The sequence below is a fragment of the Spermophilus citellus genome, assembly GCF_964194105.1.
Source record: "Spermophilus citellus genome assembly, chromosome: 2".
In the NCBI taxonomy this organism is placed as follows: Eukaryota; Metazoa; Chordata; class Mammalia; order Rodentia; family Sciuridae; genus Spermophilus; species Spermophilus citellus.
This window is the reverse complement of record NC_138183.1, coordinates 182,575,390-182,588,277: the sequence shown is the minus strand read 5'-3', so window position 1 is coordinate 182,588,277 and position 12,888 is coordinate 182,575,390. Positions and strand designations below refer to the sequence as shown.

Sequence of the window (12,888 nt, the reverse complement as noted above, 5' to 3'; positions counted from 1 at the left end):
GGGAGGGAGTGGAGACAGGAGAGGAGATAGGAGAGCAATCCCAAAGCAGAATGGGAATGAGAATGCTAGTGAAAGCAGATGTTCAGGAACTTCTTATTTGATGGTAAGTATGAATGACAGGGATATGTAAAAAGAAGACCAAGCACATTATCTGGGAACCATAGGTTGGGAGAATGGAAGAGTGGTAGGTTAATAGTAATCATGCTTTTGGTGGACTCTTAGGTCACGTGAGCAGGCCATGGGGTCCTCAGGATTACTACTACTTCCTTAGAAGTTGTAGCAGACATGGTGGATGGGGGAATTTAGGCCTCTCTGGAGTCACCAGAGAAGATTCTTAGATGTACTACTTCTTTTAAAATTTTTGAAATATTTTTGAGACAAAAGTGGCATGAATGCCCTACTCTTCATTTCTCTACCATCCATGTTTAAACAACACTCTATTCTTCTAACTAGGGACCATTTCCCCAAAGCCACAGGGTAGGCACATTACTGAAGATGAGTTAATTATGAAACCTTACTGCCTCTACTCCTGGCCACAGTGAATGGTTCCATGGTGGGAATGTGATACAAACCTGGCCAGTTTCTCTCAGAGATTTCTCAAATAGAACCTAAGAAGGACAAGTAATCTAACCGGGAGGTTGTGATGCTGGGGCTACCTGAGGTGCTATTTCCCACTCCTTGAGAGAGAAAAGATAGCATCTGAGTTCCTACTTTCAGTCTGCAAGTCCCCAAATTAACCTAGGTTTCTGAAGCAGTTGCTTAATTCCATGAGCTAACCCAGTGTCTGTCCAAGAAATCCCCCTGTTGGGCTTTTTTCCAGTTAGGTTTCCCGGCGGGTGGGATTTAAAAGGCCCTAAAACATGTAGTTCAGGGAAATGCCTCCAGTTTCAGGAAGCATGCTTTGAAGGATCAGCAAGTCTTTGCCTAAGAGTCACACTGGCTCAAAAAAAAAAAAAAAAAAAAAAAAAAAAAAAAAAAAAACCTTCCACCTGATTTTACAGAAGATTTCAGGCTGCTTACATTTTAAAATACATGAAGCTCACACTTAGCCTTCTTCTGTGGTAAGATAAGATCAAATTTATAATTTGTATTTTCCTTTCCAGAAGAAAATGTGTGAAATCCCCTGTGGATAGATGCAAGACACATGGGTGGTTCTATTGCCCACCCCGGTGTTTGGGAGGCGAGGGATCTGAGCATGGGAAGATGCAGGCAATCCTGATCCTAGGTCAGTGCATACCAGAACCTATCGCATTAGTGCCCCAGAGTTGGCTGGATGCTAGGAGGTAGTTGAACACGTAACAGAATGAAGAGCTTGTCCACTCTGTGACATGGACAAGCCAGGATGGGATTTACACTGCTGGTTACTGCATTCCAGGCTGAGCTCTACTTAACTCATCTTTCCCTTCTTTAAGGTCAAAGAGAATAGAGTTAAATACTCCCAGAAAAGACCTAGAGAGACAGTGGAAGGGGTGTTGTCCTAGGTTAAGTCTCTTACTGACAAGTGAACACAAGGCCATCTAGTATCTATTTGGGCAAGGAGGTGAGCAGTTAGTGGTTTTGATAACATTTACTAGATGCCTGTTGTAAGACCCCATACTCATTTATTACCTAGGCTTCATCAAACCTACATTAAATCGGCACTTGTTTTGAGAAAAGCAAATTAGTTGAGTCCTAAGGAGGAGTAATATTTCATGTACTAAAATCATCCCAAGAGTTCTCTGGAGAAAAATTTTTAAGAATAAATATTAACCTATATTATCTGTCTGCTTGGGGGAAATAATGCCAAAAGTTACAGTGAAGACTCTGAAATAATATTAGCCCAAGTTCATAAGACTTTTTAGGCAATTTAGATTTTATGATTCCTACTTATAAAGGGTTTCATTTAAAGTACAAAGCCAGGCTAATTTGCCAACACAATTTAAATCATATGATAATTTATTCTAAGGGTTTTTACAAAATATTTTATGAAAATTATACATATATAGGAAATACAATAAAATTTTAACAATTTATATTCTAATTAAAACTTTGTTGCAAAGCACATCTGTGGCTACCATTATACTGCTTTAATATAATAAAGTTATGGGAAAAACAATCATATATAGGCAAAGTTTTTAAAAACATGTTCTATTAAAAATACAGACTTGAGACCTACTTTCAAATTAAGCCAAAATAAACCAAGAGCTGAATTCCACTTATGGCCAGTGGGTGGCACCAAAGTACACTTGAGACTGGGGGAAAGAAAAAGCAGTTTCTCAAGGTAGAAATGTGCTCAGTCATGTTCCTCTTATTGCCCTAACATGGAATTCCAGATTATTAGAGATTACAGGGTAAATAGTTATCTTATTGTGTAATTCTTTGTCATCACCGATGGTGCTCCTCTCCAAGGCTACCCCAGAAGTATTTTTGTTACTTTTTTCTACAATCTACCTATTTACAAGTACCAGTACTTGCAGGGGTTTGGGATAATCAAGTGGCAGGTTTAACCATAACACAAATGTGGTGTGAAACCAGAACACTCTGTTGGTTAAAAATACTCCTAATGAAATAATTTTTGGCAGAAAAATCTTTGAAGCAGCAGCAACAGTTCAATTTTTCTAACTTGCTCAGGTATCTCCTTTAATGTTGGAGTTACAAGTAAGTCACATTTCTTGTCAGTATTTAAGTCCCTTGGGCCCTTGTAATCCAAGAAACACATGCAGATGACTTCAACATGCTATGTAGTCTTTATTGGTGGCAACAGAAGGAAGTGAGAATCTTTGTCCATGTAGTCAGATTTTCAAGATCCAATTTGACCTCTGTAGTAGTTTTCAGCGGAGCAGCAGTAGGCTCTGGGCTTATTTGGAAATCTTGGCAATCAAAAGCATTCTGAGGGGCAGTGTTGCTTCAATCCAAGTGTTGGGGGAATTCACCATCTTCTCCCAGAGAGCAACCTCCTCTGAAGTAGAATCCATCCAATCCACTTCAGTCCCATAGCTTTTACCTGATTTAACAATTAAAAAAAAGAAGGTATGTCTTGGGGGGACTTTGCATTTAGAATGGAATAGCTCACTGGGGAAATGGTATTGGGGGGGGGAGCGGTGTTGTTATTCCCTAACTATAAGCACCAATAGAAGACATCTATAAAGAGTTTTAATATAACCAGAAAGCAAATCTGGGACATCACATAAAAAAGAACTATTTGACCATCTGAGAAGACCCCATTTTTGAGATCATTCTCAGACCAAGTACTTCTCTTCATATGAATATAAAACAGATAACAATTTTTCAGCAGCATAGAGGGGTTCAGAGTATTCTGCAAGTGTGGTTAGGCTTTGGCACCTAGCAGACTCAATTTTGAATTTTGGCTCTGTCCCTTATTAGCTCTGTTACTTAATTTCTTGGAATATCGGTTCTTTTGAGAAGTATATTATTAATAACCTCATAGAACTATTATGAGGATTAAATGAATTAATAATGCAAATAAAGCATTGAATATAGTGACTAGTGCTCTATAACTGTTAGTTGCTATTATTAAAAACACACCTTTAGTCTCAAAGGACCATAAATATTTTTTAAAGGTAGAAGAGTGATATAGACATTTCTGTTCCCCATATCCCTCCCACCAACAATAAATTAAGCTCTGTATCAACAGACAGGACACCCTGTTATTTCTCATACTGAAAACCATTAGCATACAGCCTGACATCCCTTCACTCATTCATTTCATTAAACTTTATGGAGACAGGATATTTATTTTCACTAGGAAGAAGCAAAGCAACAAACAACCCTCTAGTGTCTCCAGGGGAATTTGGTTCACGGAGAACTTAAAATGTAAGAAACATTACCTGTTCCAAAGCCAATCCGAAGACCTCCCAAAAACTGGTTGGTTAATTTGTAATGGTCCCAGACAGTGAGCTCTACACAGGCTTCCATCAGATCTTCAGGCCTGAACCCATCGTATACCATGGTATGGTTGAAGATGGGATTGGTGGTTTTCCCTACAGCTCTTGTCTTCTGGCGACTTTTTCTACTTGTGTCTGGAAGGATGGTACTACCAAAAAAAGAGAGGCATTGTTGTGAGAGCATTTTAATAAGAGTGAACACTTATGCTTTCAATATACTTCAGCACAGCTACTAAAGGTCAGCAATGGAGGAAAAGATATGGAGAGAGTGTTGGTGGTTTGGGGGAGGGTAGGAGAAGATACATTATGCTGCAAAGACCTGGACAAAGTTGCCCAGACCTGGTTTGAATCTTGACTCTGCCACCTATTTGCTGTTCATTCTAGGGGAAGTTGCTTTACCTCTCAGACACTTGTTTCTGGTTTACAAAGTGGGAATGGTGTTGCTGACTTCATAAGGTTGATCTTAGAATTAAATAAAACATGCAAAATGCTTAGTTCAGTGTCTGCGGTAAGTAAGTGCTTTATACAGTAGCAAATGCTTGAGGATTTCTTAAATTTTAGAAGCATGGTCTATCTCAATGCTTTATGGTGGCATAAAGACTTACTCTTATACACATTTGAAAAAAAGAAATCAACTTGCTAGGTTGACTTTGGGAATAAAAAAATGTTTTTTTTAATTACTTATGTCTTACTTATGGTAATAATTGAAGGAATTTAATGCATAATGCTTCTTGTTAAGGCAAGAAGATCTGAGAGTGGTCTCACAATGGGAGATTGACCTGAGCTGAAAACTCTTACTAGTGAATAACTGTGAATAACTATGAAGAGTATACACAGGGAAATGATAAAGTCATAAATACCTAAAACTATGTCACATATATTTAAATAGCTACAATTTGTCTTCTAATAGACTCTATATAGATAAAATTAGAGAGAGTTAGATCATCATAATACCTATTCAGTTATTGCTTACTAGGTTCCAGTCACTTTTTACACATAACAGAGAAAAAAGTTTACCCTTTAAAAGCCCAAACAGTGTTAAGCTCTATGAGCTAACTCTTAGTAGGGGGTTGCTTAGCAAATCATTTTCCAAATATCTGCAGTCTGATACAAGAGTCCTTTGCAAATGGATCAAAAACACGTGGGACAAAGGAAAGGAGGAATGCTTCCTGCTTACAAAGAAGTCAAGGAGAATGACATCCCACCATTAGAAATTTGATAAATTATTTTGTATTAATCATTGCCCTCACCAACAGATGTACCTCTAGAAGATGTTGCTTAGCTGAGCTTGAGGTCTCTAGTTTCATTTGTACATATGACCTCTTAGTTTTATGATTTTAAAACTAAATGAAGATTTGGAAGTTCATGTTACAGATTCCTCTAGTTTAAATCACCATTATATCAGGTAAGTTCATTTAAACTATAATTGATGAATTTCAACATACAGAAATCTGAAACCAGCCAGCAAAGGGTAGTCTATAGAAGAACTGAAGAAGACTTGAGTCATTAATGCTGTTACCATTTAACAAAAGAATTTAGATGACTTCCCCTTAGTGGTGGCAGATCAAGGCATTCCTTCACCCAGATGTGCACTTCGCCAGTTGTAGGAAGCTTTTTACCTGTAGAGAACAAATAGAAAAAAGTTTTACTGCCATTTCTCTTTTGGCAATATTGCATCCAAAGGTATCAGCCTGAAAATGGACTAGCACAGGAATGCTAGCTACTAGCTAGTGCTTGATGGTATCAAATTGACAAAACCTATATACGCCTAACTCTATCTTTCATAGTCCAGCTGCACTAAACTCAGAGAACTCCATAAAAATAATTTATAAGAATAAAAAAAATCATATTTATTCTAAGTACACAGTATTTCATCCTTTTTGGAGAGTTTTGCTTGGTTTGACAAGATCAGATATTAGGAATATGAGTTATCCATTTATAGCTTATTAAAAATATCTCAATGAAATACATAATCATTTCAAATATTAACATCATTATCAATTGGTGCTGATAGAAGGAATTTTAAACATATCTGAGTATGAAGTAACCAAACAGGTCCTAGCTAAGTTATAGCCATTTTTCTTGTTGAAAGTGTTTGTTTGCATTTTATAGGGATATTGCACATGCATACATACTAGCTAATATTATGGATAATTGCCAATAAGCTGGTTTAGTCTGAAGTTGCTGTCTAGATGGAGTACACATGGACGGAGGAACAATATCAGGTTTTTCTGGATGGTGTAGCTCAATCAGTAAACCAAACAGTACTTAATGATCATCTATAATATGTTCATCCCTGTGATTGGAATGTCATTAGATATACAAGAAATAATTTATACCCTTGGAGTATAGATTAAATGTTAAGCAGGAGAGACTAGTTCAAATAAAACTATAAAATGCAATGTAAAGTGAAATGCCAAGTTATTACTGCAATATTCTAGAAAATAATGTGGTCAATGAAGGCTAATATAGTCTGCAAAAGCATTATGGAGGAGATGGGACTTCATCTAAGGCTTGGATAGGTTGAGGAGAATAGGAAGTCATCCCAGGGAAGAAAACCTACATAAGGGAGACTCAGACAAAGTAGAGCCCACCACAACATACCATTCTCCTGATCCACACCACAAAGAGACGGAGGGGAAAATGGGCAATGAAGTTAGCATTTCTATGCATGTTGACCATAAATGAAAGGATACAAATTATATGCAAAAAAAAAAAATCTGCCTTTTAGGAAGATCCAGAAGTTACAAGATGATGTCTGGCAGGATTCTGGCCTAAAGATGTGTCCTGCTTGTCTTCTGATTTTTTTTTTTAACTTAATTAGAATACCTTTTCTAGTTCAGCCACTGCCCTCACCTCTATTATTTCTTTCATATAACTAACTTTACTACCTTGTTACTGAAAACATTTGAATCTGTAACCACTAGTTTCAATCATAACATTCTTACAGACTCTTAAGGATAACCCCCTGGGGAACTTTCTTGGGAAACAGGGTGGGGATAGGACCTGGCATTTAGTTCCTTCCAGTTTTTTAACTCCTAAACTGAACTGAAGACCTGAGGCCCTAATGTCAAGGATGTGATTAGTAATCTTGAGAAAAAAAAGTTAATAAGACTGAAAATGGAAGACCAGTGAGCTCTGATTTCTTAAGGACTTTCTATGAATTCTTCCAATTCCTACCTGTGAAAAAGCATACTCAAGTTCCATTCTTATCACAGCATTATCATGAGGCCCAAATTATGAATAAAGGAATGGTCATTCACACGGTGAAGATAAAGCTTTTTGAAGAGTGAAGGGAAACTTAAAATAAGAATTGAACAATGGACTGAAAAAATTAGAATTTCTCATAGAAATAGAAAACTGCACTGAAATGGGGGAAAAGGGGGGTTTCAGAGTAGCAAAATGAAAAAGTTCTGGAGATCTGTTTCACAAAGTCGTAAATATACTTAACATCACTGAGTGATGTGCTTAAAAATGGTTAAGATGTTATATGATTTTTTGCCACAACAATAAAAAATGAATTATCTAGTTTACAACAGAGAATTGATTCATTTGGTTTATACATTTATTAACTTAGTAATTTTTTTAGAGCTTCATCTTTGAAAATATAACAGAATAAATCCTTGGAGAGATAAGGGATAAGCAAAGAGCATGGCTCTGAATAGAAAATCAGTACAAACCAGGGGTTGGCTCTGGAACATACTGGAGAGCTAGCTTCATTTCACCTCTGTTTTCTGCTTCAAGGGCAACTGGTGCTGTCTGAAAAATAAAGGAATATCAGCAAGCGTGAGTCACAGATATTTTATCCTGTTTGTGGGTACTTTGTTACAGGGCCATACCTGTTCTATTTCTATGACTATGTATAACTCACGCTACTTTAAAAATTTCCTCTGCATCATAATTAACTATTATTTTTGTAACTTGGAAAACAAAGCTGTGAATCTTAGAAAACCCTGCAGAGCACCCAGTAAACATTTCATGGCCTTTAGTCTCAAAGATGGTGGAGAAATCAGATTGGTTTGTTTGGAGATGGGAGAGGTGTCCTGAGATGCTTTCAATTTTATCAAAACACATAAATTTTGTTAGTCATTCAGCCAGCACATAAAACAATTTGCATTCTCTGTCTTTAAAGAAATATGGGAGATAGCATGGGAAGGTGGGGTGAACAAGTCAACTCATTTTCAAAGCTGTATTAACCTGATTATTATAGGCCAAATGCATAGGAGTTTAAGAATTACAAAGACTGGACAAAAATTTTAATATGCCATATCTGTTATTTTCAAGCATGGAGGGGGGAGTTTTACTTTCAAATATGGTTATTTAGTTTCCAAAACATGTATATGCATCAGAAATGCTATTGACACCTTCTGAGGAATTCAGATTCAGCAGACCTTGGGTAGGACTAGAAATAGGTGCCTCAAATGATTTTGATGCAATATTTGGGAACTATATTTTTAGTGGAACTGTTTTATTATGATACTAAATAATGGTTGACATTATATATGTTTATCATTTCTAGCTCTGATGGCCTGGCTTAGACTACACCATCACTCATACTAAGATTTAAAAAATAAAAAATAAATTTGAAGGAGTTAAAAAGAATTATTGAGACAGAAAAGGACTCAAATGAACAAGATCTTAGAGCCCAACATTGTTCTCTGCTTTTCACTTTGAAGAATTAGCTGATTTTTACATAGTGCCAAACTAAGAGCATAAAAAATCTGGCAGAAAGACACTGCTGAGCTGAGCAGCGCTTTTGGCAATCTCATGGGGCTGGGAGCACAAAAATTGGGATAGATTATCTCCTAAGAAGGAATGACACTGGAAAATATCCTAGACTAGTGGCTTTCAATTTATAGTCTCTAGGTCAGCAGCAGCAGCATTGCCTGGGAACTTTTGGGAAATGCATATCCTTGAATTGTCAGCTCACTCTCAAACTGGATTGAGGTGGTCTGTCTGTATTTTATCCCTCAGGAGTAAAGTATACCCTTTCAAATTATTCTTAAACTTTTTCATGCAATAAAAAGTGAATAGGAACACCAAGACAAAGGCCCAAATGATCAAATCAGGATTTAAAAAGAAATAGGAGAGACTCACAAATGATTAAAATACTGAATATATGCTCGTAATAACTTTACTATAGTTATACTATTTATGAGTGAAAAGGAATCAAAACAATAAAATGAAAATCTATATCTGAAAAATATAATTTTTCTGTTGTTGATGGGTTTAAATGGTAGAGTAGAAGCAGGAGATAAAATTATTGAACTTAAAGACAGGTTGCCAAAAAATAGCCTGAAGCATAGAGAAACAAGAATATAAAACACAGAAAAGAATATGAGACATGAGATAGAGTAAAAAGTTATATACACACATGTAATTGGAAGTTCCAGAAGGAGAGAGTAAGAAAAAGTAGGGCAAAATTAGTATTTGAAGAAATAATTGCTGAGAAATATTCAAAATTGATGAAAGACACCAAGACACAGATTTAAGAAACTTGGTGAACAAAAAAAAGGGTAAACACAAAGAAAACTATACTCAGTTTATTATAGTAAAATTGCTAAAAATTAAAGAAAAAAGAATTCTAAAATATGACAAGAAACAAATACATAAACTTCAAAGAAACAAAAATAAGACTAATAACTGACTTTGCAATATAAATGAAAGTCAGAATACAATGGAATGACAGCTTCAAAGTGCTGAAAGAAATAACTGACAACCTAGCAGCTGAGCAAAAATATCCTTCAAAGTCTAATGTGAAAAAGATAGTATAATACAAAGAAAACTTGGAAGAATCCATTGCCAGTAAAGAAGCACTTAAAGTAAACTAAAGGGAAGTCTTTTTTAAAAATATTTATTTTTTAGTTTTAGGTAAACACAATATCTTTATTTTTATGTGGTGTTGAGGATCGAACCCAGTGCCTCGCGAATGCCAGGCAGGCACGCTACCACTTGAGTCACATCTCCAGCCCTAAAGGGAAGTCTTGAACACAAAAAATAACTACACACAGATGCAGAAAAAGATATAGAGAAGTAAGAAAGGAAACATGGTCAAATCTAAATGTACAGATTATATAAAACAAAATGTCTTCTTTTAAAACATGATAAAAATACTACAAATATGAGAGAATGAATAAATAGAGTTAAAATAGTCTTGGTTTCTTTCATTGTCCTGGAAGTGGTAAAAATCCTTATTTGTATTAGACACTGTGTGTGTGTGTGTGTGTGTGTGTGTGTGTGTGTGTGTGTGTGTTTTGTGCTGGAGACCAAACCCAGGATCTTATGCATATTAGGGAAGTGCTCTACCACTGAAGTATACCCCTAGCTCTTATACTAGACACTTTCAATGCAAGGATGAATAATGTAATCTCTAAAGTAATCAATAAAGAAAAAGAAACTGTAAATGATATATTGATAGAAGGGAAAATGGAATTATATGATAATTGATTACTCCCAAAGAAGGCGATTGTGGAAATAAGAAAAAAAATTGAAATACTAAAATTTGACTCCAGATATGTCAATAATTTCATTAAATGCAAGTGCACTAAGTAACCTATTTAAAAGACAAATATTTTGACCAAAAAATTTAAAAAGATTGCTTATAAAACCATAACTACAAGAATTCAGAAAGGATGAAAATCAAAGGATAGAAACAAACTTCTAACCAATGGAAGCTGAATGAATGAGCTATACAGACAAAACATATTTTATGACAAGAAGTATTACTAGATGTAAAAAAGGATATTTTAAAATGATAGTAGTTAATCCATCAGAAAAATAAAACCATTTTTGCGGGGAGGGGTATTGGGGATTGAACTCAGGGCCACTTGACCACTGAGCCACATCCCCAGCTCTATTTTTGCATTTTATTTAGAGACAGGGTCTCACTAAGTTACTAGCACCTGGCTTCTGCTGAGGCTGGCTTTGAACTCACCATTCTCGTGCCTTAGCCAATTCAAAATATTAGTAAGATAAACTAAAAATAAACAGCAAATTAAAAGAAGAGACAAATCCATAATCATATCTCTTTTAGTAATTCATAGTATACAGATACAAGATATAAAAGATTTTGGCAGCCATTATTGACTTAACTGATATAAAACATTACATCCAACAACCAAATAACACACTTTCCTTTCAAGTAACTCATGAAACATTCATCAAATCTGAACAAATCCTAGGTTAAAAGTGCGTCTCAATTTTCAAAGAAACGAATTATTTAAATGACCTTCCTAAAGTCTCTGAAATATTTGTTGTTAAAGGATTCAAACATTCTCCCTATAGTTCTTTTTCCTCTTTTTTCACAGAATGTAGAAGCTAAATAAGTTCACACTAATTTAAAGTGACTCTAAACTATAGATCAGCACCATAAATTAAGTCACTAAACTTTTTTCCTACATATCAGGTCACACACCAACCAACCTAACAAGGACTTCCGAGCTTACCTTCCGCTTCAGCGGGTACCACCGCAATTGCTTGTTCTGTTTGTTGTCCCAGTCCCATGCTTCCAAATCAAGTTCCACCTCTCCCAGGAAACTATTGCGCTTAAAGGTATCCCGATGCCAAACGGACAGGTTCAGCTTCTGTGTCTTTAAGATTTGCTTTTCAACTTTATACTGCAGTTCAAGAAGAAATTTAAACAATGAATAACATTACTTTACTCCAAAGTCATGACACAGAGATGAAGAGAAAGTCATCTGCATAGATCAGATTTTCTCATTTGTTAGGTTTCAAGTCTCAAAAATAGTGCAAAGTCATCTTATTCTAAGTATTTTATTTCAAAGAGCTAAAATTCATCTTTCATTACAGCTGATGTTCTTCCCACCCCGTCCCCCCAACCCAGGAAAAGTAGACTATGGCTCAAATATCATAGCTGATAATAGCTTTCTAAAAACAAAAGTCAAGTATTCAATGTTTGCTAGATGTTTTCAGACTAGATATAATGTAAATCAAATTCAGTCTAAAAATGCAAATCAAATATAATCTAGTTATTTTTTTCTACCTGAGGACAAGGCACATTTCAAATAGACTTTATTTTTTAGAGCAGTTTTGAGTTCATGGAGAAAATGAGCAGAAAGTGCTGAGTTCTTATATACCATCATGCACCCCTCCCTATCAACATCCCCATAAGACAAGATATTTTTCAAAAAACAATAAAAATTTGTTTTTTCCCTAGCTTCACGTGATAAAGCAGAGAATATTTGTCATACAACAGTTTTTCATGCCAAATCTAAGTCAATCCTTGATTACATATAATCAAGAAAGAATAACAGTACTTCTAATCTAAAAGTAATCCCCATTTGGCTTTACGATGTATTACATGACTGTCCATTTTGGTTGTACAAACCTGCCTTTCTCTGCATTTACCATTTAAATTGGCTGGCTTTTCCCGAGTATAGGGTTGAAGCAGCCGATTCAGAAATAGAAAGGTAGTGGGGAATATCACAGTTAAACAGAAATTAAAAACTTGCTTTCAGAAAATCCACAGGTGGCTAATTCCACCATGGATGATTAAGAATTTATTTAACTGTTTCTTGTTTTCCCAGAGGATAATCAAATACTTAAAGAGTTTTCAGCTGGGCATGGTGATGCCCACCTGTAACCCCAGCAGCTCAGGAGGCTGATGCAGGAGGATCGCTATTTCAAAGCCAGCCTCAGCAAAACCGAGTGACACCCTGTCTCTAAATAAAATATAAAATAGGGCTGGGGATGTGGCTCAGTGGTCGAGTGCCCCTGAATTCAATCTTCAGTACCACCCCCCCCCCAAAAAAAAAGAGTTTTCAGAAAGAGGTAATGAATGACACTTTTTACAGTTTTAAATGACCTGTTAGTCACAACAAAGACAGCATGATAGAGTTTGGGAGAAGAAAATGAATTATGGGTGTGTGAGCCAGGTATATTCTCCATTCATCTGTTCATCCATCTATCCTTCTCATAAACATTTCTTGGCATCTATCCTACACAGTGTACTACCTATGAACATTTGTTAAATGTTTAATGTGTG

General features: G+C 35.8%; 1 protein-coding gene across 14 annotated transcripts in view; it reads right to left on the bottom strand.

The window, feature by feature from the left end:
- Positions 1 to 1,939: 1,939 nt before the first annotated feature.
- SYTL2 (synaptotagmin like 2) overlaps positions 1,940 to 12,888 on the bottom strand; it is a 104,504-nt gene continuing 93,555 nt past the window's right edge. For all 14 annotated transcript variants that reach the window (XM_081282112.1, XM_081282117.1, XM_081282105.1 and 11 more), the window contains 5 exons: positions 11,330 to 11,500; positions 7,565 to 7,643; positions 5,404 to 5,503; positions 3,828 to 4,033; positions 1,940 to 2,983 (listed from right to left, as the gene is read on the bottom strand). In XM_081282112.1, coding sequence (XP_081138238.1) covers positions 2,838 to 2,983; positions 3,828 to 4,033; positions 5,404 to 5,503; positions 7,565 to 7,643; positions 11,330 to 11,500 — 702 coding nt within the window. In that variant the 3' untranslated portion in view covers positions 1,940 to 2,837. The remainder of the gene's footprint in view (positions 2,984 to 3,827; positions 4,034 to 5,403; positions 5,504 to 7,564; positions 7,644 to 11,329; positions 11,501 to 12,888) is intronic.